Source organism: Colobus angolensis, unplaced genomic scaffold (assembly GCF_000951035.1).
Source record: "Colobus angolensis palliatus isolate OR3802 unplaced genomic scaffold, Cang.pa_1.0 Scaffold332, whole genome shotgun sequence".
Classification (NCBI taxonomy): Eukaryota; Metazoa; Chordata; class Mammalia; order Primates; family Cercopithecidae; genus Colobus; species Colobus angolensis.
Window position 1 is genome coordinate 3,063,756 of NW_012116622.1, and position 26,687 is coordinate 3,090,442.

Here is a 26,687-nt window from a genome sequence, read left to right on the forward strand (position 1 = left end):
ACAGCAAGGAAAGTTTCCTTTGCTGTGTTCGATCTTGGATTTTTCTGGGATAGAGAAGAGAAAATAAATACGCAATAAATTTACTGGTTTTTACCTGTAGGCCGACAAGCCAGGGCCTCAGACTAAAATAACCAAAGCCACCAATAATCTGAGGGCTACCAGGGTGTTCTGTGAATTGAATCTTAACAAGTCTTTGTTTACTAGGTGGTCTGTGGGCTTCAGAAATTCCTTCAACCTCACAGCACAAATTCACATCTTTGGAGGCAACCTGAGTAGCAGAGTTGGTGGTAGATATGGATTCTGAACTGCTTGCTAAACCTGACAAATAAATACAGGCTCTTGTTTTGTTAAATTTTTTTAAAATTAGATGTTTTAAAATTAATTTTAACATCTATAAGGCAAGACCATAGTTTACTGATGGTTTGAAGACTGATAGCTAGAAAGCTTTTATGATGAGAGATGAATAGCTAAGCAAGAAAAAAAACCTAAAAATGACAAATATCCTTTCTCTGCCTATGTTCTCTTCCCCATTCCATCTTTTTTGAATATTCAAGCCACTTATTTCCAAAATGTTCTGCAACATTATGTCTGTCGTGAATAATGCCAAATGCAATCTCCTTTCATGCCAGGGATGGAAAGGCTTCTCTCCCTTCATTTAAATGTAGAGCATTTTTGAGAGGAGTTGAATTAAAATATGAATGCTAGGATGACAGTTTTGGACTAGAAATTTTAGAAAAAGAAAAGCCAACAACCTTCTAAAAAAAAGTTCTTGCATTAAATGATAACTTAAAACTATTTCTTGTATTAGGCACTCACATTTTACATCGGTCTGTGCTAAGCTCTATTTAAAAAAAGAAAAAGAAGAAAAAGAAAAGATAAGAATTCATAATAGCAAAGTTCCCAGAGAGAATTTACCTATTTTTTTTCTAGGTTTCCATGGAATTTCCTTTCAATCTAAAGCCTGACCAGTATTTTCTTAGAAATGCTATTTTACATCTTTTATTTATCACAGGACATTTTTATTACTTAATTACATAATCTTTGTTCTTTGGGTTCCACAAATAATATAAGGAAACTTTTCCAATACATGAATATTTCAATCATATCCGAGAAAATGTCACCTAAACCAACAACTTTTTTTATTCTTTCTATTGTTTTTTCCAATATTGTGTGTTTTTCTTTTCCCCATATTCCTTCATGCATATACATTGTTTCATATCACTGTAATTATTTAGATATAGGGTTTTATTTCTACTTTGCTTACCGTGTTCTAAACATTTGCTGTATGTGTCTACCTGCTTTTTATATTTGTCATTAAGCCTGCTACTTATACTCCTTTGAGATAGCCAGATAATGTTTCAATCGGCTTGGAGTTTCTTAAGGAGTAATTTAACTTACCATCCAACCAAAGACTGCTCTGCTTATCTTTTGACCTCTACAGACTACAGCATGGTGCCCAGTCATTTCTTTAACTGACTACAAGACAGAACAGTTATTTTCTTAAAACACCTTTTATACAGAAAACACGAACTCCCAGAAAACCATGGGAACAACTGATATCTCAAAAAAAAAATAGACCTTTGATTGTATGTAAGAAACTAGTGAGGATTACAATATTCACAATAAATCTCAAATGGCCAGTGAGCCTCTTCACAGACAGACAAACCCACACTGAACTGCACTGGTTTCTTCCTAGTTGAGGGTGGGAGCAGGTTTCTTCCCAGACGAGAGTAGGAGAGAGGCTGATCCCGGATGCTTCAACACTTTGAAGCAAATGACAAATGGTTGTGTAAAGTATTATGTTTTATTTAACTTTTCTCACACACATCAGATAAGCAAGATTTCACTCTGTTTATTGGTGGGCTATAAATTTCCTGTCTCCTGCCTGTCCTCTAAAGTGACTGCGGAAGCTTTTTATTTTGGCCTGAAGGACTGAGGCAGAATTTGAGTGCAGAGCTTCAGGTCTTATATCTACTTTGAGTTTTGTGTTTTGTGTTAATGATGAGTCTGAGGCAGGATTGTACAAGAGAGACTGGGACTGAGTTGAGTTCTGGTGGGGGCATATGGATCCCAAGATGCATATGAACAGAGAGTTTAAAATATATTTTTAGATTTACCTCTCCTCTCAATCATTCAACAAGTATTGAACAACTTCTTTGTAGCAGATGCTGTGTTGTGTACTAGATAAGGAATGACAGCACAGCTTTTATTCAATTGCCAAAAATCTACAGAGACCATAGATTCCAAAAAACAAACAGAGGTCAATTTTTCAGGATTCAAGTGTAGCAGGAAAGAATAAGCAGGAAGTGGAGTCCAAGCGAATGGGTCAATGTGTCAAAGAGGGAAAGAGGAGGAGGGCCCACTTTGGACCTGATGTATCAGCACACCATTCTGGAAGGGTGTCGCCAGCAGATAAGCAGCCATGGGATAGCAGGGTTATGAGTTTCTACTTGGGGCCAGGCACAGTGGCTCATGCCGGTAATCCCAGCATTTTGGGAGGCTGAGGTGAGTGGATCACTCGAGGTCAGAAGTTTGAGACCAGCCTGGCCAACATGGCGAAACCCCATCTCTACAAACACAAAAATTAGCGGGGTGTAGTGGTGCATGCCTGCAGTCCCAGCTACTGTGGAGGCTGAGGCAGGAGAATCACTTAAACCCAGGAGACAGAGGTTGCAGTGAGCCAAGATTGCACCACTGCACTCTAACCTGGATGGCAGAGTGAGACTCCATCTCAAAAAAATAAAAATAAAAATAAAAATAAATTATATTTGAGGTCAAAAGCTGGCTCCCCATCATCTCCACCGTAGCATATCTTGCTGGGTATGAAGAAATCTGCCGGGTGTGGAGTGAGGGAGGACTTACCTAGAAACTCTGCAGTGGGGCACCATAATCAGTGAACACCGAGATCCCTGGCTCCAGTAGCATTCATCAGTCAAGGTTGCATGTTGTTGCCACCACTGAAAGGTGACCATTGCTTAGTTGAAGTGATTTCCCCTACAAAGGTCTGTGAATCACCTGTTGGAGTCACACTCAATTCCATGACACTATTCATTGCAGGCTTGAAAGTTTACTCATAAGATCATTGAACTTTTTATTGTTGTCATCATAAAATGGCCATGTTTAGGTTGCAAAGTAATAAATCATGCCGACATCAATGACAATATTGTTTAATATTCACATTTGGGGGGCTGGAATTAAAATGACCTCTTTATTAGATATACTTTGTCTTTTAAAATAAGCAAGTATCTTCTTGAAATAGATGTTACGTGAACATGACCATTTTGTGTTCAGACATGGAAAACTTTATATAACTAGCATGTAGTAAGAAGTATGTAGAGACACTTTATAACTGCCCTGAAAATCTTGGTCCCTATTTTAATGATTCCAACATTTAAATTATATGCCTATCATACTACAATGTTCAAAAAGAAAGAAAAGTCCAGATAGAGTTGAATAACCAAGATCTTTAACTTTTGATTGGAAAGAATCTCAACACGGAAGTATGTGTGTCCTTTAAGAAGTATGAGAAAGCTTGATAAGAAAAGCAAAAACGACTTGATGAAGGATACAACTTCGCACTACCCACCGCCTTTCAGCTCTGTCGCCACCTACCTTCTTTACGTACTCCGCATTGTGTCTTCCTCATTCTTTATTCCTCTGTTATTTCTCTCATTCTCAACAATCCCAGATTTCGAACCACCACAAGTTTCTGAAGCAGAACTCTAAACTGCGACAGTGTCATGGCCATAGCCCTTCCCCTGCCAGCTATGTCAGAGTGGGGTGCCCAGGTTTCAGTTTCACAAGGATTATGTCTCACATTCTTGGTTGCAGTGCTGGTTCAGATTCTTAACAGTTTCTTGGTACACTAGAAACATCTCAAATGCTTGGTGAATAGAATGGTTACAGATTGAGCAAATGCCCTATAACTTTGTATGTTTACTTCTATGTCTAGATGTGTGCATGTGTGTATTCAGAGGCATGGGAGAGGGGTAGAGCATGAGTGAAGAATAGAAGAGGAGTCAGGAAAATTCCTCGCACTTACAAGGCAAATGATGACCTGCCAAGAATTCTCCATGCCTGACTGAACAAACCCCTTCACCAAAGTAGTGTTTTGGATAAAGTCATTTTTGATAGGGTGAAATAATACCAATTCCATGTAGTAAAGTTTGCTTTTGGGATAATCTGAAAACAACTGACTACTTTGTAATGCTCTGAAACTATTCCCACAACCCTCTTTCTTTAAACCTAGAACAGAAAATATGACACTGCTACCTAAACCAGTGGCATTCATATGTGGGCTTCCCAATCTATCTGTCTTCTCACAAGGCTGGAAATAAGGAAATCCTACACATTCTTAGCAGAAAAAAATCTCTCCTTCAGGCTCTCTTATTTACCAACTTGAATGACACAAGACTGTGTTACTGTCGTTGTTGTTTTTAACCTGGAACTAGAAGCTACTGATCTGAAATTTACCATATTACTGGGAAGCTCATTTTTGTTGCTTTTCAGTACCCCTGAAAGAGAGGCCTCTCGTTTCAGAATGACACAGATGAGTACTATAATTGCTTTCTACTTGCCACATTGCAGTAAACTACCTATAGATAAAAAGCTAATCGAAAAGATTTCAGTGACCCACAATGTAACTCATTTCACCATTGATTTCTGTATTTTAGGGAACACTGGGAACATGTTTAAGATCGAACCGGTCCTAGGCATCATCACCATTTGCAAAGAACCAGACATGACGACGATGGGTCAGTTTGTCCTATCCATCAAAGTCACAGATCAGGGATCCCCGCCAATGTCTGCCACTGCAATTGTGCGCATTTCTGTCACCATGTCTGACAATTCTCACCCCAAGTTCATTCACAAAGACTACCAAGCAGAAGTAAATGAAAATGTTGACATTGGAACATCAGTCATTCTAATCTCTGCCATCAGTCAATCTACCCTCATTTATGAAGTCAAAGATGGAGACATTAATGGGATCTTTACCATAAATCCATATTCTGGAGTCATCACCACTCGGAAGGCCCTGGATTATGAGCACACGTCCTCTTATCAGCTCATCATTCAGGCCACCAATATGGCAGGAATGGCTTCCAATGCTACAGTCAATATTCAGATTGTTGATGAAAATGATAATGCCCCAGTTTTTCTCTTTTCTCAATACTCAGGCAGCCTAAGTGAGGCTGCCCCAATTAATAGCATTGTCAGGAGCTTGGATAACAGCCCACTGGTGATTCGAGCCACAGATGCTGACAGCAACCGGAATGCTCTGCTTGTGTATCAGATTGTGGAGTCGACAGCCAAAAAGTTTTTCACGGTGGACTCCAGTACAGGTGCAATTAGAACAATTGCCAACCTGGACCATGAAACCATTGCCCATTTCCATTTTCATGTGCATGTGAGAGACAGTGGTAGCCCCCAATTGACTGCAGAGAGTCCCGTTGAAGTCAACATTGAGGTGACAGATGTGAATGATAACCCGCCTGTTTTTACTCAGGCTGTGTTTGAGACTGTCTTACTTCTACCTACCTATGTCGGAGTGGAGGTTCTGAAAGTTAGTGCCACAGATCCTGACTCTGAGGTACCCCCTGAACTGACATATAGCCTAATGGAAGGCAGCTTGGATCATTTTTTAATTGACTCAAACAGTGGAGTGCTTACCATAAAAAACAACAACCTCTCCAAGGATCACTACATGCTGATAGTTAAGGTATCTGATGGAAAGTTCTACAGTACATCCATGGTCACCATCATGGTTAAAGAAGCCATGGACAGTGGCCTCCACTTTACACAAAGCTTCTATTCCACCTCAATCTCAGAGAACAACACTAACATAACCAAAGTTGCTATTGTCAATGCAGTTGGAAACCGCCTTAATGAGCCCTTAAAATACAGCATCTTAAACCCAGGACATAAGTTCAAGATAAAATCTACCTCAGGGGTCATTCAGACAACTGGAGTCCCCTTTGACCGTGAAGAACAAGAGTTATATGAGCTGGTGGTAGAAGCCAGCCGTGAGCTGGACCATCTGCGTGTGGCCAGAGTGGTGGTCAGGGTTAACATTGAAGACATAAATGACAATTCTCCGGTCTTTGTGGGCCTCCCATACTATGCTGCTGTTCAAGTGGATGCAGAACCTGGGACTCTGATTTATCAGGTGACAGCCATTGACAAAGATAAAGGTCCAAATGGAGAAGTGACATATGTCCTACAGGACAACTATGGCCACTTTGAAATTAACCCTAATTCAGGGAATGTTATTTTAAAGGAAGCATTCAACTCTGACTTGTCAAACATTGAGTATGGAGTCACCATCCTCGCCAAGGATGGTGGAAAACCCTCTTTGTCTACATCTGTGGAGCTTCCCATCACTATTGTCAACAAAGCAATGCCTGTGTTTGATAAACCCTTTTATACAGCATCTGTCAATGAAGACATCAGAATGAACACACCCATCCTAAGCATCAATGCCACCAGTCCAGAGGGCCAAGGCATCATATATATCATTATTGATGGGGACCCTTTTAAACAGTTTAACATTGACTTTGACACTGGGGTCCTGAAAGTTGTTAGCCCTTTGGATTATGAAGTTACATCTGCTTACAAGCTGACAATAAGAGCCAGCGATGCCCTCACTGGTGCTAGGGCTGAAGTCACTGTCGACTTGCTAGTTAATGATGTAAATGACAATCCCCCTATTTTCGATCAGCCCACATACAATACAACACTATCAGAAGCATCTCTTATTGGGACACCTGTTTTACAAATTGTCTCTATTGATGCAGACTCAGAAAACAATAAAATGGTACGTTATCAGATTGTCCAGGATACCTACAATAGCACAGATTATTTTCACATAGATAGCTCAAGTGGCTTAATCCTGACAGCACGGATGCTGGACCATGAGTTAGTACAACACTGCACTTTGAAAGTCAGAACAACAGATAGTGGCTTCCCATCACTGAGCAGTGAGGTTCTGGTTCATATCTACATCTCTGATGTAAATGACAACCCTCCAGTTTTTAATCAGCTCATTTATGAGTCATACGTGAGTGAATTAGCTCCCCGGGGCCATTTTGTAACCTGTGTACAAGCCTCTGATGCAGACAGCTCTGATTTTGACCGGTTGGAATATAGCATTTTATCTGGGAATGACCGGACAAGCTTTCTGATGGACAGCAAGAGTGGAGTTATCACATTGTCCAACCACCGGAAGCAGCGGATGGAGCCTCTGTACAGTCTCAATGTGTCTGTCTCTGATGGGTTGTTCACCAGTACCGCACAGGTGCATATTAGGGTACTTGGGGCTAACTTGTACAGCCCTGCCTTTTCACAGAGCACATACGTAGCTGAGGTGAGAGAGAACGCGGCTGCAGGAACAAAGGTAATTCATGTTCGAGCCACAGATGGTGATCCAGGGACTTATGGGCACATCAGCTATGCCATCATCAATGACTTTGCCAAGGATCGATTCCTCATAGACAGCAATGGGCAGGTCATCACCACAGAAAGGCTAGACCGGGAAAACCCTCTAGAAGGGGATGTTAGTATTTTTGTGAGGGCCCTTGATGGTGGAGGGAGAACAACTTTCTGCACTGTGAGAGTGATTGTTGTGGATGAAAATGACAATGCTCCCCAGTTCATGACAGTGGAATACAGAGCCAGTGTCAGGGCAGATGTTGGAAGGGGCCACTTGGTCACTCAAGTTCAAGCCATAGATCCCGACGATGGAGCAAATTCAAGGATTACTTATTCCCTCTACAGCGAGGCCTCTGTTTCAGTGGCTGACCTCCTGGAAATCGATCCTGACAATGGCTGGATGGTCACAAAGGGTAATTTTAACCAGCTGAAAAATACAGTGCTTTCGTTCTTTGTCAAAGCAGTAGATGGGGGCATCCCAGTAAAGCACTCCCTCATTCCTGTCTATATCCACGTCTTGCCCCCTGAAACATTCTTGCCATCATTCACCCAGTCTCAGTATTCCTTTACCATTGCAGAAGATACAGCCATTGGGAGTACAGTGGACACCCTGAGGATTTTGCCCAATCAGAGTGTCCGGTTCAGCACAGTTAATGGGGAACGGCCAGAAAATAACAAAGGGGGCGTATTCGTCATAGAACAGGAAACAGGCACCATCAAACTTGACAAACGCCTTGACCATGAAACCAGCCCAGCTTTCCACTTTAAAGTAGCAGCCACTATACCCCTGGACAAAGTAGACATTGTGTTTACTGTGGATGTAGATATCAAGGTATTGGATTTGAATGACAACAAGCCAGTCTTTGAAACTTCAAGCTACGACACCATTATAATGGAAGGGATGCCTGTTGGCACCAAACTCACACAAGTGAGAGCTATTGACATGGACTGGGGCGCCAATGGACAAGTCACTTACTCCCTCCACTCGGATTCCCAGCCCGAAAAGGTAATGGAAGCATTCAATATTGACAGCAACACGGGCTGGATCAGTACCTTGAAGGACCTAGATCATGAGACAGACCCCACATTCACCTTCTCTGTGGTGGCCTCTGACCTTGGAGAGGCATTCTCTCTTTCCTCCACGGCCTTGGTATCTGTCAGAGTGACAGATATAAATGATAATGCACCAGTCTTCGCGCAGGAAGTGTACCGAGGGAATGTGAAAGAGAGCGACCCACCGGGCGAGGTGGTAGCTGTCCTCAGCACCTGGGACAGAGATACGTCCGACATTAATCGCCAAGTGAGCTACCATATTACAGGTGAGTAAACACCCCTAGTTTTCATTATGTGCTCTGCTTTATAAAGAAAGATGGAAGATGGCAGGGAGAAGAGTAAAGAGAGGAGGAAGATGGGATAAGGAGTCGAGTGTAATGAAGCCTCTCTGGAGCTGAGTAAAGGATCTCTGAGTAGACTGCGTTTTTTGCCTGTTGGCTGTTGCTAACTCAGCCTTAGTTTGGAGTTCACAGGTTTGTCGTAAACGTGTTACCCACATTGGTAATTAGTCTTTGTGTCACCTCTTCCTATTTAAAAAGGAGTCCAGCCAAATATCTCAGTTGAAGGAATGAAAATAACAACTTTCTGGTGGAGAGGTTCCGCTTTTAAGCATGTTCCTTTTTTCTACCTTTTGCAATACTGAGCAAAACAAATGGCTTGATCACAGTCGGCTTCACATGCACACTTCTCCTGGCCATAGCAACACATGTGCACTCACGTACACACATTAGATGGCATGGTTTGATCCTTCCCTGAGAAATCCTGTATTATAACTACAAATCAAGGGTTATTTCTTCTGACAACCAAATTTTTTTTTTGGATTTCTTTTCTGTCTTTCATACTAGCAAGTAGCAATTCAAGGGGAAAGCCAAGATAGACAAAGTCAGTCATTAGGAAGGCACAGAAAATGTCACTGTTGCCCTGAGAGGCTAAGGATTTCATCTCAGAGTAGTTTCCCGGGGGGCAGCTGACCTTTAGCTGAAAGAGGAGAGGGTTGGCAGTGTGGGAATGTTCTTCCTAAAAACTATTTGGGGGGTGGGTTAAAGCTAATATTTTGGTGTTGTCACATTCAAAGGCAGAACATAAACAAAGTGCCAAAAGATTGTAAAGAATCATCAATACTTGTAGTCAGGTGTCTTCACTTTAGAAAAACTACATCATTCAGAGTGAAAAATGAATTAATTAGAATGCCCTTAGGACATAGACTCTGCTTAAGTATGTTAGTAGGAAAGTTAATTAATCACTGCAGAATAAGATCCACAGTCGAGCAAACGTGTCAATGCTTGGAGCTGCCACACTTTTCAGCATGATTCTCTTCCTTTTTCTTTATGGGACAGTTCTCTTGGTGATGTTTTCCCCTTGAAACACTATGCATTTTATGATTTATCTGAGACATTCTGTTTTCATTAAAATATGTATTTCTGCAGTTAAAACGTGAAAGATAGTGGTGAAGAAAGAGGTGAGTGAAGCATTACTTTAATTCATTTGCATTTATTTTCAGAAAAAAAAAAGCTTCTTAGGCATTCTGAAGGGTCATTTTCTATTTGGAAAAACTGTAAAATACTCAGCCTTAATTATTTATAGATAGCTTCTGAATTGTCAATGGATGATTTAAAGGGACTGTCCCATTGACTTTAGCAAAGTAATGAGTACAGAGTAGCTTAAAGCTACTGTTACTATTAGCAGTGCCAACCACCAACTGATTTTAATTAGATTTAACTTCTGCTCTTGATGTAACACAACTTGGCTGTGCTGCCTCCGATTAACAAAGGACCATTAATCATTTCATGTAACAAAAGAACAGTGTGGGCCTGCACTGAAAGCATTTAATAGAGAGGTTAAATTTGTGTGCGTTGAAATAATATTCAACTAAAGCATAATTGAATCCTGGCCAGTGGTGGAGGAAAGTGATATCCCAGGGAGGACCCTGAAGCTCCCTAGAGCAGGGTTGCTCAGCCACACAGCTATTGACATTTGGGGCCAGATAATTCTTTGCCGAGGGAGGCTGTCCTTTGCACTGTATAATGTTTGGCAGCATCCCTGGCCTCTACCCACTAAATGCCAGTAGCACATACCACCACCATCACTTCCCTCCCACCAAAGTGACAAGCAAAAATGTCTCCAGACGTTGACAGATATCCCCACAGAGGGGATGGGCACAGTCGTCCCCAGTTGAGAACCACTGCCCCAGAGGAATATGCACCTCTCACCTTTTCTGCACTGTCTGGCTGATTTGGTTTCATTGTATTCCACTGTGACTTGCCCCCACTCCCAGTGCTGAGGCCCTCAGACTAAGCAGCCCCTTGCCTTATAAGCAAGAACGCAGTCTGGCACTCAGAATCCCACTCCGTCTCTTCGGTAGGACCCTGATATTTGCCCTCTGCTTTGTAAAGATTCATTGTAAGTAGGGGATATGGCTCCACGTTTTCAATGAAGTAGTAGTCAGCATGCAGTATAGTTTCCTTATTTGTTTATTTTCAGTCTTTCCCTCCAGAATGTGATCTCTGCCGTGACAGCAGATATCTTTGCTGGTTTTGTCCACTGACATAGCCCTGCTGCCTAGAACAATGCCTGGCCCAGAGTATATGATAAATACTTGAATGTCCAAATAAATGAAATAGTGATCATCAAACCTGACTCCTGACTTATTGCCAGCGGTCTTGCCCAGTCTTTCTCGGTATCTGAAATGACATTTTTCCCCTCTTGCAGATTATGTCAAGGTTGTGATCTTCTTCCTTCCTCCTCCTGTCTTGTTCCCCAAGCTGCTTTTGCCCCCATGTAGCTTAATGATGTGGAAAAGTCATATTGCTGGGACCGCTGTCAGTGCTTCAGCATCTTAAAAAGCTGTTCCACTTCATCTGTTTTCTTTTCTTCCATGTTCCCCAGCTTCGCTCTGATACATTTGATCTAATTGCAATGCTTATCTTTGAACTGCATTTTAAATGACCCCTCGTTAGGGCTATTTAACACTAATGGGACTTCCTCTGTCGTGAAAACTTTTCTCCCCCAAACTCCAGTTCTTATGAGAAGAGCGCAGCTGTATGATAAAGCCTTCATTAAAAGATTCCTTAATAGAACTAACTGCCTTTCCTTGACTGCATAATCAACGGCTAATGAAATTGTCTTGGTAACAAGAGCTAGAGTGTATTACATCCTCTCTTGAGACTAAGTGGAAAGACAATTGTGTCAGCCTGAGAAGACCATTGATTGTTCACAGTTTGAATTTGATTGTTCTTAAGGGGAACTAAACAAGAGATCATCTCCAGCTTCTCTAAGTGGATTTCATTATCTTGGAAAGTTACTGTTTTGCTTTTCACAGAAGCCAAGCATGTAAATATCATGCTTTGTTGCCCCAGAATCAAAGGGAGTTTCAGTATCTTTTTAGTATCCTAAATGATACAGTTTGAGGAGTACCTGGATGACTCCACATGCACCTCTCAAGGTAGGTGTAGATTAAGACATTTCATTGCACATCTTCAAAAGCTCTTCTGTTTTTTTAACTGCAGGAGGAAACCCTCGAGGAAGGTTTGCCCTGGGCCTGGTGCAAAGTGAGTGGAAGGTCTATGTGAAGAGGCCTCTAGACAGAGAAGAACAGGACATTTACTTTCTCAATATCACTGCCACTGATGGGCTTTTTGTCACACAGGCCATGGTGGAAGTGAGCGTCAGTGATGTGAATGACAATAGCCCCGTGTGTGAGCAGGTGAGATTTGGGAATAGGGCTCTGCTTTTACTATGCTTCTCCAAAATTAAATCAAAGCCCATTTCACTTTGCTTCTTAAGGCCAGGAAAACTTCTGCTCTTATCTGCAATTGGGTATAAGAGGGTAGGAGATGACGTTTAGGAAGAAATATTGAAAACATGAAAAGAGTATAGGTAGTAAGATCAGATACCTAATTTTGTACCCTGCCCCCACCAAAAAAAAAAAAGTCTTAAATAATTTTTTGAGTAAGTCATAAAGCACTTTAGTACTTATTCTGTTTAAATCACTGATATCATAAAAGAGAAATGGACCACTCTACAGGATGTTAACTTGTTTATATAAGTTTACACATTTGATTAGTGGTAATGTTGGTGCTGAACACTGGTCTCCAGCTCCTTGTGAAGCGGCCTTTCTCCTACTATATAAAACATAATGCCAGTGCAAGGTACAAGTACTAGATTTTATGTTTTCTCATACCGAAATTAAATCACTATTTATTCTTTTCTATCATGTAGACCGAGAGACAATATTGGTGTCCTATAGATTAGAAAAGTATTGCAAATAGATTTAGTCTCTCATACTAATGCCAAATGCTGGTAGTGGCTCTTTAAAGAGTTGAAGAGAATTCCTAGGACTCATTGGGGCTCAAGAGAAAAACAGACAAATATGGTCAATGTGTGGTGTGTGTTATGGTTCCACAAGAGTGGGGATGTTCTTCTGTTTTCTTTGCCGTGGTACTCTTAGTGTCTAGAATGGTATGTAATGCATAGTAGATGCTCAATAAATATTTGTTAAATGAATAAGCATGGGAGTGGTAGAGTAGCAGATATATGATGTTTCATAATATATTGTAATATGTTTCTGTAGTAAAGGAAAAAATAACAAAAGCTAAATTATATAAATGAATTTTTAAAGAAATCCTATATAATGCTAAATATGGCAATTGCCCCCACAAATACTAATGATTTTTATTACCTTTCTTCACCTCTGTCTAGGTTGCATATACAGCATTACTTCCTGAAGACATTCCATCAAATAAAATCATCCTGAAAGTCAGTGCAAAGGATGCTGATATTGGATCCAATGGAGATATACGATACTCACTCTATGGATCTGGAAACAGTGAATTTTTTCTAGATCCAGAAAGTGGTAAGCTGAAATTTATTCTTTGGGTAAATGTCATTGTTAATCCATGAGAGAAGTTAAACTTACGTGGTCTCATCACTAGTAAATAGTTAGTAGTATACTTGCTCTTATAGGGATGGAGGGAAAATTTCCCTTCCATCCTTTCTGAATGTTTGCTGAAATGAACTGACCACAGACAGATTGACAGGAGAAAAGGCATATAGATTTACTTATGTGAACACGGGTACCACAGCCCCAAAAATAAGAGACTCAAAGAAGGGTGAGATGGTTAAGGCTAGGGGAGAGGGAAGTTGGGGGACTATAGGCAATTTTAGAGGAGTAGTCAATGATTTTTAGGGGAAGTGAATAACCTGGAGGGCATCCATTATTTTGTAAATAATTCTCCTAGGAAACTCAATGGAACTGGAAAAAGTTGGGAAGCTAAGGGATTGAACTGACTGTGAACAAAGGTTATCTAGTTATGCAGATAAAGTCTCCCAGTTAATCTCTCGGAGCTGCCCTCAGAAGAAGAGATGGAAAATCTGTCTGGACGTGGTGATGGCTTTTAGCCTCTTTTCTCTTCTCTAGTGGTCAATGTTTCCCGGTTGTTTGATGAGCTTTCTATGCAGGGGGATCCTAAGACAAATGCATTTCTTTTGGAAAGAAGTTTTCTTAGTCAGATGAGGAAATTTCAAAGAGAGTCTTCACCTGCACTTGAGAGAGATGAGGGGAATAAGAGAAAGTTTGAAAGTTCTTGGTTCTAAGACAGCTTTAAGGCTTTCCAATTTTTTTTTAATTGAAGGTGCTCAGCATGCCAAAGCATGATACTTTGGGGTATCATCCTCTGCACCCCAAGAATATGATGCTCAGTATCTTGGGCTCTAAGAAATTATAGGAGCACATTCAAATATGAGTGCTCTGGACCACAGAAACTTTTTATTTCCTTTGTAAAACTTGCCCAGACTTTACCTACATTTATTAGCATCAAGTAAGGAGACATCTCTGTTTGCCTCTCTTGTTTCTCGTATCTGTAAGTTTTAAGGTATATGCTCGTAACAGGTATAAATGAAGTTATATTACAAATGCAGGTTGCCATAAAAACCAGACAGCAATTCATAGGAAGGAGAATTTTTCTCACTTTGAAATGTCTTTAGGGTCCCTTTCTGGTTCTTATTAACACAATTGTCTAGTTTTTATCAAACTTGCTTGCCTAGTCTGTCCAAACCTATGAGCCCTCAGATTTGCTTGGTTGTACATTCAGGTAAAATTGACAAGGTGCTAAAGGCAGATGCCTGCATTGAAGGCCAGAGCTAATGGAAAAGCCTTTTATATGGAGGCAAATTATTTTAGTTTTGTAGATTGGATGACCCATCCGATGACATTTTTAATTTAAGCATAAAGATTGGCTGGCTTGCATATTTTCAGTGTTGTGTTGATTCTAGTGAACAATAACTGACTATTGAGCCTCCAAAAAGGTAGTGGCTCCTCCCTGCCCCACTCCCATAAGAAGTTGCATCCTACAAGGAAGCACTGACTTAGCTACATGGGAATATACTACTCACCTATATGGGCCTGATGACTATCTATTCAATAGGTAACATTTATTGAGTAGCCAGTAGACATAAAAGCACTTTATGGGATATTTGTGGTAGACTCCAAGATAAACAAAATAAATCATGCCCAAGGGATATTGTAATCCAGTAGGGAAGATAGGCAAGTAAACTAATAATAATAATGTAAGGCACAATGAAATGAGTGTTCAGGAGAAACATAAGGGGAGCCATATCTGGGCACAGATGAAGATGTAACTAATATTCTGATAAGACAAGGAAACTGCTTAAAGGAAGAACTAGCATTTGAACTGAGTCAGAATTCTCAGTGGCTTAAACAGGAAACTGCAAGTTGTAGGAACAGCATGAGCAGAGAGCATAGCGCATCCAGGTAATGTCATATACAAAAGTGGAGGGAAAACTACTTTAGGCCAGATTGTGGAGTGTCTTGAATGTTCCAATCAAATGCCCTGGATGCTTTTTGAGTAGGAGAGGGAAATGATCCAGCCTGTATCCGAGAACTGGCTGGCCATGGCCGGGAAGCTAAAAGATGAACTCCCTTAATAAATATAGGTAGCTTCGGCCAGGCGCAGTGGCTAACGCCTGTAATCCCAGCACTTTGGGAGGCCGAGGCTGGTGGATCACGAGGTCAGGAGATCAAGACCATTCTAGCTAACATGGTGAAACCCCGTCTCTACTAAAAATACAAAATAATTTAGCTGGGCATGGTGGTAGCCACCTGTAGTCCCAGCTACTCGGGAGGCTGAGGCAGGAGAATGGTGTGAACGCGGGAGGCGGAGCTTGCAGTGAGCAGTGATGGTGCCACTGCACTCCAGCCTGGGCGACAGAGCAAGACTCACTCAAAATAAATGAATAAATAAAATTAATTAATTAATTAATAAATATAGGGGGCTTCATCCAAATAATATCTACTCATTTTATTTAGGAGTAATAATATTTCATGAGTCATACTTTCCACCAAATAACATTTATTCAGATTTGTCACTGTGCTTGTTGTCATTATCTTATGAAACTTAAACAACAAAAATATCTGCACACAAGCTGGTATCCAGCACCAATACAGCTATTCCAGTGGTTAAAATGCAGACATAACATTGCTCCATGTGGGATGCTAAGGAGCTGCTTTTCCATGCTCCTCAAGTTTTCTCCACTTGACTCCTCCCCAAGCAACGTCAGGCCCTTACACAATCCAGCAAGTTAAGGGTTAACCTTTGCACAATCGGGGTCCTTCAAGACCCTGCTCCCCTAAAGCCAGCTTCTGTTTTCATTACCTGTTTTCCTGCAAATGATGGAGTAAAAAGTTGAATATCTGGAGGCAAAGAGACTGCCCTTCTGGGTCTGTGGGTTGTTGACAATATTGACCATCAGAGAACTAGAGATACAAGCCCATTCTCTGTGTGTTTTCTGGACATATAGCAGAAATCCAGAGACTGATCTCCCGTATAGATCTTGAGAGGTTTAAAGAGGTTTAAGGCTTCTCCATGTAGCCAAAAGAAAGAGCCCCTTATACCAGAGGTTTCGAAAAGGGATTAATTAATTTGAAGGTCACACAGCTGTTTTGTTTTTGCATCTAGAATCCCATACATCTTTCCATGACACATAAATTGTTGGATTTGCTACATTTTAAAGTATGGGACACCTGGGCCAAATGACATTAGTCCTTCCTATGTTGAGAATTGTGTATATAATTGGTCCTCTGCTCTCCAAAGAAAGACAGTTTTTAAAAACTCAGACCAATCGTGCTGCCATTTATTTTCACAGGCGAATTAAAAACCTTGGCTCTGTTGGACCGGGAAAGGGTCCCTGTGTACAGCCTGATGGCCAAAGCCACTGACGGGGGTGGCAGGTTCTGCCAGTCGAACATCCACCTAATCCTGGAGGACGTGAATGATAACCCCCCTGTGTTTTCTTCTGACCACTACAACGCCTGCGTCTATGAGAACACAGCCACCAAGGCTCTGTTGACCAGAGTTCAAGCTGTGGACCCCGACGTTGGTAAGTCAGTTGCAGGCATCTCCCTGTCACACAGTGGATGCTTTGTCTTCAGGTGCTGCCATTCCTTTAGTTTTATGAGAACCTTCATCAGCCCCCTTGGTTCTTTACCACAAGAACATGTACATTAAACCCCATTTCAGCTATTCACCTGATACACTTCATATGCGTGAGGAAAGTCTGCAAGTTGGCCCTCCTCTTTCTCGAGTTTGAAGAAGAGATACTAAGAAGTCCTTTACCTTTTAGCAAAGGAGTTTGGGTTGGTTTGTTTGGGTTTTGTTTTGTTGTTTTCAGATGTTGACCTTTTGAATAAAAATGATAGATTTCCTCATTGTCTTTTCCTCCTAAACGTAGTCAAAAGGCTGTGTTGTAAAGCAGGGAGAATTCGAGTCGTTTCCATTTCTATGACGAACTGGGTCACATGCTCTAGCTGTGCAAAAACTAATTACTAAATGTGCTGCCAGCCCAACATGGATTTTTTAAACTGCCATTTTCCAAAGCATTTTTGTCACATATAAACTGACATTGTTCGGCAGAGTGGGGGTGGGGGAAATAAGGAATTAGAACTGAAAGTTGCTAATAAAGTTTATGTTCAAATCCACTTTACATAATGAGATGGTGAGTTAGAAAAGACTGAAGTTAATTGCTAGGTAGACCTTCTGAGAATGCATAAGTTATTGAGGTGACTGCATGATGGAATATAAATACAAAAGGGCATATAGACAGCCTCTCGGTTGTGCATTTTAAGAGCTGTAAATCAGAATACTAGGAAATGATGAGGTGTGTCTGCTATGCTAAACAGGCCTTTATATAATTCAGTGTCATTGCTTAATTCTGAATTGAAAGAAAAATTACTGGACTAACGAAAAAGTAAATACATGATAATTAGTTAAAAACAAACGTAGAGCCCAGGGTCTCTGCATATTTTCCCTTAGAGAAATTAGTGGCTACAATTTGAATTATTGCTCTTACATCATTAGCATAATTTTCAAGGCTGAGAACCAACCCTTTTAAAAGTCTACATATTAAAGAGCTTTGTGAAAAATGGCAAACAAGAAAGACCTCTTACTGATATATATTTATGTAATACCTACAAATAGTCTCTTTTTTAAAGGAGGATTAGAAAACATTCTCTGGACTCTTATTAGCAGATGACTTTGGGGAAAGAGAACAGAATTAATGGAAATGAATCACTTAATCATTTTAAATTTGATTTTGAGAATGTATAATTAGGCCATAGATGAAATTTTAAAAGCTGAAAGGTCGGAATTTTTCTCGGCACTCCATGAAGGAGTTGAGTGTACCCAGGCTACTAGACTGGACACGGATGTCTGATTAGTGCACATGGTGCTTTTGAAACGTGCGGAGGTGGATTGGGGTGTTACTGACTCACAGATAGTGTGCTTGGAGCTGTTTTGTAAGTTGTGAAGAACATGCTATGTCCTCCTTTCACTTCTTTTGAGTCAGATGGCCTGGTTGGGAGTTGGGGAGGAAGGAGTGTCTAGATTCTGGATATTTAACAGGGCACAGATGATAAAGACTTTAAGGAACCAAAACTGGAATGAGGATCTTACCAGCACCTTGATCAACTCATTTTTTGATAATGAGTAAGAGGCTTATATTCAAAGCTTCAAATAGAGACACAGATTACAAGGGTACTGCTGGCATCTATGTATAAAATCACCAGGCCATTGCATCAGCCACATGAAAACTGTGGCATAAGATACCAGATTTTAGTTCATTTTCTCAGTTTTTGTAGATCTCTTTTAGCTTTAAAATGTACAAGCACTAAGACAGCTGAGGAAGAACAAATGAATATTTCTAACAACACAGACTGAGCACCTACTACACCTTAGACAGCATACTGACGAAGTGGTGGTGAAGGTCTTGGACAGAGTAAACAGGACATTCCAGTCGCAGCAGCATCAGTCTGAGCTGCAATCAAATGAATGCTGACATTCTTCAGACTCCCTGTCAATGATTGGTGGCTTAAGACATTTTCATTAGTGGCCTGATAAGAACATTTACTGCCTCAAAAGTGACAATTTCTCCCTGTTTCCTAAGAGATTACAAACCAGTGTGAGCTGTGCACTGAGATTACCAGATTGTTGAGGATGGCATTTATCTGGGACCCAAAATGAACCTCTGTCTGGAAGCTGAGTTTGCACATGAATGGCCATTGCACACAAATCTAGCTTTCTAGTTTGGCCTCTACAGTGTTCAAAAGAGAGACCAAGGTGAGCAGATCACAAGGTCGGGAGTTCACAAGCCTGGCCAATATGGCGAACCCCGTCTCTACTAAAAATACAAAAATTAGCCAGGCATTGTGGTATGCGCCTATAGTCCCAGCTACTCGGGAGGCTGAGGCACAAGAATTGCATGAACCCAGGAGCCACAGGTTACAGTGAGCCAATATCGCACCTGTGCACTCCAGCCTGGGCAACAGAGTGAGACTCTATCTCAAAAAAAAAAAAAAAAAAAAAAAGAAACAAACAAACAAACAAAAGAAAAATAGCTGTTAATATTTAAAAGTCAGAATTTTATTAGAAATTTAGATTTGCAGCATTTTATAAAAACAACAGCCCTCAGAAGACTCAGCAATTCCAGACACACAGGTCCCCCATGGCAGGAGCTGAAGAGCAGCTGCATCCTTGACATTGGCCACAGCACTAACCTTGCCTCTGCTAGCCACTTTTCTTACTTATTGATATGGTTTGACTGTGACCCCACCCAAATCATATCTTGAATTGTAGTTTCCATAATCCCCATGTGTTGTGGGAGAGACCTGGTGGGAGGTAATTTAATCATGGGGCGGTTATCCTCATGCTATTCTCATGACAGTAAGTGAGTTCTCATGAGACCTGATGATTTTATGAGGGGCTTTCCCACCTTTTGTTGGCACTTCCCCTTTCTGCCATCATGTGAAAAAGGATGTGTTTGCTTCCCTTTGGCCTTCCGCTATGATTGTAAGTTTCCTGAGGCCTCCTCAACCGTGCAGAACTGTGAGTCAATTAAACCTCTTCCCTTTTGAAATTACCCAGTCTCAGGTATATCTTTATTAGCAGCATGAGAATGGACTAATACACTTGTGTTACCTCCTGACCTCGTTTGCAGATCCTTCTCTAGTATGACAAGGAAAGGTCTGATTTTTAAGCTTTTTATTTTGAAATAATTACAAGTTCACAGGAAGTTTCAAAATAATATATAGAGAAGTCAAGAGCTTCTTCAGCCAGCCCTTCTCCCAGTGTTAACACCTTGCCTAACTACAGTATACCAACAGAGCTAGGAAATTGACCTTGGTACAATCCACAGAGTTTATTCAAATTTCAGGGTGTATGCGTGTATATATTTCTATGCAATGTTATCACCTGTGCAGCTTCATGTAAACACCACATTCATACATTACACACCTCCCACTTGCTGCCCTTTTGGAGCCAGACCCACCCCCTCCCTACACCTCCTTCCCAATCCCTAACCCCTGACAACCACTGACTTCCATATCTATAATTTTCTTATTTCAAAAATGCTATTTAAATTAAATTATATAGTTTGTAACCTTTTGAGATTGGTCTTATTTTTTCACTCAGCATAATTCTCTTAAGATTCATCCAAGTTGTCTAATTGGTTTTTGATCCTACTGAAGATCATTGGCTTCATTTGTGTAAATGACAGGCATATTTGTTTCATGAAACGTCTTTGGTTAAGCACATTGCTTTACCAGAAGTTGTAAATTATTCCACCAGTGCTATGATCTGAAATTTGTGTCCCTCTAAAATTCGTATGTTGGAACCTAATTCCCAATGTGTCCATATTAAGAGATGCATCCTTTGGGAGGTGATTAGGTCCTGAGGGCTCTTCAGTGCCTTTATAAAAGAGGCTTGAGGGAGTCTGTTTGTCCCTTCTGTCGTGCAAGAACACCTAGTGTCTGGTGGAGGCCCCTTTCAAATGGAATGTGTCCCCACCAACACCAAATCTGCTGTGCCTTGATCTTGGACTTCCCAGCCTCCAGAACTATGAGCAATAAATTTCTGTTGTTTGTAAATTACCAAGTCTCAGGTATTTTTTATAGCCCAATCAGACTAAGACAGCCAACAATTGACTACAAAATGTACTACATTTTGTACTACATTGTAGTACAAATGCACTACAATTGACTACATTATGAATTGCAAAGAAAAGACAAGGATATAATCTGAAATCTGACTCTATGACTTGCTAAACCTTCATATCCTGATTTGATAAATTTAAAATATATTATTGCTTTTAGCCAAACAACTATTTTTCTATGAATCACTTATAATGAACTAACATTAATCTTAGAGTCATTGCCTGGGTCAGGAATAAAATAAAAACAGAAGAGGACAAGATAATTTTACACCCATTTTATGAGTTCTAAGAAATACCATGGCAGCTCTCTAGATTTTTAGCATTAAGTTCAATTGGAAATATCTTTGCTCCCATAAACTGGTGACATGACTTCATGACCCAACATTTATGAAAAAGGGAAGTTAAAGGTGAATAGTAGTAAAATGAATAGTTGTTAAAGGGAACACACATACCATTAATAGTAGATGGACACAGGGAGGGGAACATTACACACTGGGGCCTGTTGGAATGTGGGGGGCAAGGGGAGGAAGAGCATTAGGACAAATACCTAATGCATTTGGGGCTGACCCCCTAGATGATGGGTTGATAGGTGCAGCAAACCACATGGCATATATATACCTGTGTAACAAACACGTTCTGCATTTGTATCCCAGAACTTAAAGTAAAATTTTAAAAAAGCAAATTTCCCAGAATGAATAGGATTTCCACAGTCAGGGGTAGGAATGCATTCAGGAAGATAGGAGCCAGGAAGTTGGGAAGGTGTGGACCCAACTAAATAGTTGAGAGAACATCACTTGGTCCAGGAGGGAGGAGAGATTAATGAGATAGGAAAAGTAGACCGGGCCTGATTGTGGTTGTTTGTGAAGGCCGCTTAATTAAACAGATGGAAAAGAACCATTAAGCACATTTGAGAAAAGAAATAATGAATTCAGAGTTTGGGGGATGCTAATCTGATAGGAGTCTCTGAAATGAATTGGAACAAGGAAAACCAGGGCCTAGGAAAGCTCCTAGGAGTGTATTAAGAAAGGCCACAAGGGCCAAAATGAGAGTGGTGGCTTTGGGATTTAAAAATAAGAAGCTGGTGGGCCGGGCGCAGTGACTCATGTCTGTAATCCCAGAACTTTGGGAGGCTGAGGCAGGTGGGTCACGAGGTCAGGAGATCGAGACCATCCTGGCTAACACACTAAAACCCCATCTCTACTAAAAATACAAAAAAATAGCCGGGCGTGGCGGCGGTCGCCTGTAGTCCCAGCTACTCAAGAGGCTGAGGCAGGAGAATGGCGGGAACCCGGGAGGCAGAGCTTGCAGTGAGCTGAGATCATGCCACTGCACTCCAGCCTGGGTGACAGAGCAAGACTTCATCTCAAAAAATTAAAAAATAAAAAATAAATGAGCTGGTGAAAGCCAGATTGAGATTTCACATGTGAAATCTGTAGATTTTGGCAACTGACTAGACCAAAAGCAAGGTAGGCTATTTAGTCAACATGGGCACCAGGTGAAGGTGCTGCATGAGCAGAAGTAGCATAGGCAGTCAACAGTACAGCCTGGCATGGAGAGGAAGATGAAACTTGGGGACACATTGGGAATTCAAGTGTGAACCTCCAGAAGGAAGTCAGGAATAAAGACATGTTTGCTCATTGTGACAGTCTTGCCTTCAAGGGGTTTACAGTCATAGTGGGAAACAGGCCTGTACAACAAGATTCCTAGAAAACTATGAGGAGTGTGGTAATAAAATTACATCTGTAAAACTAATGATTTTGTAAGGATTGGTCAGATAGCACATGTAAAACTCTCCATAGGTTCACGTGGGAGCATTGCAATGTAAGCAAGGAAGCCTCAACTGGGACAACTCAGGAAGGATTCACCAAATGGTATTAGCACTTACCAAAGTGCTAAGGGTTGGGACTTGAACTTGGATGGAGAGAGATAGACAGAGGAGAGAGACAGAGAGACAGATAGACGGAGAGATGAGTATTAGCCAGGACAGGCTTGGCAAGACTGAGATCATTCGTAAAAAGACTCAATGGCTTAGCAAAGCAAAAGCTTATTTCTTGCCCAGGTGAAGTACAGGTCAGTGGGAGTCTATCTAGTGGCTCAGAAATCTGGTCCCACCACCTTCTGACCTTTGGCTTCCAAGGTCATGGCAGAGGGGAAGAGAGAGATGAAGGCAGCATGCCAGCTGTTAGCTGCCTCAGCCTAGTGAAGACCACATCACTCCACCACTGTCCACTGCCCAGAAGGAGTCCCTCAGGCTGGCCCACCTGCATAGGAGCAGGGACACATAGGAGAGGCCCGGGGAGACTTGGTGAGCACACATTGCCTCTGCTGCAACGATGAAAGCAGGAAAGAACAATTGGCCCAGTGGGTCCCAAAGAGGTGGGAGAAGGTGACATCACTCATGAGCAGAGAGAGCCTCAGGGGTGTGGAGGGACTACTTAGCTTTCGAAGTAAAAGGAAAGAGCTGGGTGTGGTGACTCATGCCTGTAATCCCAGCACTTTGGGAGGCCAAGGCGGGCAGATCACTTCAGGTCAGTAGTTCGAGACCAGCCTGGCCAACAGGGTGAAACCCCATCTCTACTAAAAATACAAAAATTAGCCAGGTGTGATGACGTGAGCCTGTAATCCCAGCTACTTGGAGGCTGAGGCAGGAGAATCACTTGAGCCCAGGAGGTGGAGGTTGCAGTCAGCCGAGATCACCCCACTGCATTCCAGCCTGGGCAAGAGAGTGAGACTCCATCTCAAAAAAATAAAAATAAAAATAAAAGAGAAATAAAAGGAAAGCGAGAGGCAGAAAGGAAAAACTGAAACACAAAGGGAGATGCTCCAAGGGAGATGCTAAGGAAACCCACTGAGAGGCACACGCCTGCCCTCGGATGTCTCTATACAGGAAGTGGACTGCCATCTGAGATAAGCAGGGCAGCCGCTGGGCTGAGTGACCTGAGGAGATGCAGGAGTTTGTTTCAGGGTGAGGAGAAAGGTGAGAGGGAGTCAGTAAAAAAAATGAAGAGAAACTCCTCACCCAGTGAGGGCTCTGTAGGTGCCAAATTATTTAATACATGAATGGGCAGTGGTCCCAATCAGTAAATTGCCTTAATAGAAAATATGAAAAATTCTGAGTCTTCCAGAATGCTGCCTTTCCCCTAAAGTGCATAGTTTGATCCTCATATTAACGGAAAAGAGGAAAGACACTAAGAAAACTTATCTTTTGACAGAGCTTCCCTGTTTTGCCTCGAGTGTGTGTCTCAGTTGTCCTCAGCGTCCTCCATTTTGTGCTGGCATTCACTATAATGGTGTAAGCTTGCTGTCCATGTTGGGAATTTGTGTAGTGAGTATTTCATGAGAGACATAGCATCTTGACCCCTGCACTTTGCTCTCATAGGGAAGATGCTGGAATGAACTGGGTTTTCCAAAGCATAGATCTTGTCAGAGGAAGTACAGGGCTGGCCAGGGCACCATCTGCTCTGAGAGCATAGCTGCCTATGAAGGAGGAATGTATTTATTTGAGAGGAATATGCATGAAAATGACCACTAACGATTGTTAGATGGAGATCTTTCTGACCAAACCACCTTCAGTGAATCTATCCAGTGATTTTCCTGCCTCTTCTGACCCATCTCAGCCTTTTTTGGCTGCCACTTTTTGAGAACCATGAACCAAGACTTGGGAAGAAAAGTTTGGAGGTGACAAAAGTCCACTGGAAATGTGGACGAGATGCTGCAACTCTAGTGGAAAAGCATCTCACGTGCCCGGGTTCTCAGTTTCCTGCATCTTCTTGGGACAGTGTCTGAGGAAGTGTTGCTCAAACCAATCTGTAAGAATCCGAAATGCTTGTCTATACTGGAGCCCTAGACACTCCCTTTTAGATTTGATAGCTAAAGCAAAGTTCCAACTCTCGGTGATGGTGTTTGATGTCAAATCTTCTATCGTCACTCTTCTGAGCTCCCGAAGGAAAACAAACAAGGAAGACAATATACATTCAGCATTTACTCTCTGAAACTCCAGTCTTTAAGGAACTTGACTAAATACACTACCTTTACACTGTGCTCCAAAAGCAAAAGAAAAAAAAAAGGCACATCTGACAGCAGAGGTGAATCCTGAAGCATGCTTTTTCACTGGCATCGGTATGTGAGTGTGTGGGACAGAGAGAAGGCGCAGTCTGTGGCATCTGGAAGAAACTGGCTCTGTCCATGTCTTCCACAGTGGAGGCATGCAAACATCCTGCCATTTCTCCCTTTTAGGATTCTCCAAGTAGACAACTTCCTTGTAGCCTCGTCTCTCAGCTGAGACAGCACCCCTGGGTTTCTCCAGACCCTGGAGATCAGGCCACAGGGACATCCCCAAGTGTACCCAGAAACACATCTAGTAAGTGGATTGATCAAGAGCTCACAAGAGCATGGGGAAAGCCCTGATGATTAGTGACCTGGGGCAAGTCTTTAGCTTCTCTGAGCCTTTAGTTTCTTCTTCTGTAATGTGAGAATGACAGTAATGTTCCCTTTGCTGACCTCAAAGCATCAGTGTGAGACTGGTCCAAGGGTGAATAAAAAGCACTTTGAACTTGTAAGGCCACATTTTCCTTTGTTGGAGTTCGATATCCCTGTTCTGAGCTCCCACGCATGTCCTGATTATCCTGACAGAGAGCTGCATGCGTGTTTCTTCTCTACTAGTCTTGAACCCTCCTAGGCAACCTCAGTTACTTAATAAGAGCTTTAAATGATATTCATAATATGGCTAATACTGTCTGCTTTCAGAGCTTCTGCTCCACTTCAGGCACTGTGCCAAGTGCTTTAGATACATTATTCCCATTTCTCATAATAACCCTGCAACTTAGCTTACTTTTTCATTCTATTTAATATATGAATAAACTCTGAGGGGTGAGGTAACTTGCCCTGAGCCACATCTAGTTAGTAGCAGGGCTGCAGACATCATGATAGGGGCCACAGGAGGGTTGGTTAACAGACATTCAGTTAATAGTGATGCTATAGTCAGGGGTAGGACAGTGGTACTCAAAAAGTGGTCCCTGGACCAACAGTCTCAGTATCACCTGGGAGCTTGTGGAAAATGCAATTTCTGAATGAGACTCTAGATCAGTGGTTCTCAAACTTCAGTGAGCATAAGAGCCACCTCGAGGGCATAAACAGATTGCTGGGTCCCTCCGCCAGAGTTTCTGACTCAGTAGGTCAGGGAAGGGACCTCCTGATAATCTGCATTTCAGACTAGTTCCCAGGTGATGTTGATGCTGCTGTTCCCAGAACCACACTTTGAATATCACTTGCTTAGGGATTCTTAATATTTTTGTGTCACAAATGCCTTAACAGTTTGGTAACACCTGTGAATCACCTATCAGAATACTATTTTACATCTCAAAAAATAAAATACAAAAAGTTACAAATAAAATAGATTTGTCCAAGCATTTTTTCAGTTGTTATATAGTAATATGAATTTCTTTTTATATATTAAATAACAAAATCTAGTGCAGTTGGTCTAATAACTCCCATGTTTCAAAGTAGTGGTAAGCAGAGGCAGGTACAACAACCATAAAAATAATAAGAAAATAGCTGATTTATATTGGTTACAAAACCACAGGTGCTGTTCATACCACAGTGACTTGTTGCCTACATTTATTATGGAATGTGACACTAAAGCCAGTTAGAGGTTAATGAAAATAAAGATGCCATATTCCTCCCTTATGGTAGCAGCCTCTAAGATAAAC

At 41.5% G+C, this 26,687-nt stretch overlaps 1 protein-coding gene across 2 annotated transcripts in view; it reads left to right on the forward strand.

Annotated features, from left to right (window-relative positions):
- Positions 1 to 26,687, forward strand: part of FAT3 (FAT atypical cadherin 3) — a 557,781-nt gene that overhangs the window by 451,470 nt on the left and 79,624 nt on the right. For both annotated transcript variants that reach the window (XM_011952088.1, XM_011952087.1), the window contains exons 9-12: positions 4,674 to 8,747; positions 11,988 to 12,184; positions 13,180 to 13,333; positions 16,642 to 16,875. In XM_011952088.1, the coding sequence (XP_011807478.1) occupies positions 4,674 to 8,747; positions 11,988 to 12,184; positions 13,180 to 13,333; positions 16,642 to 16,875 (4,659 nt within the window). The remainder of the gene's footprint in view (positions 1 to 4,673; positions 8,748 to 11,987; positions 12,185 to 13,179; positions 13,334 to 16,641; positions 16,876 to 26,687) is intronic.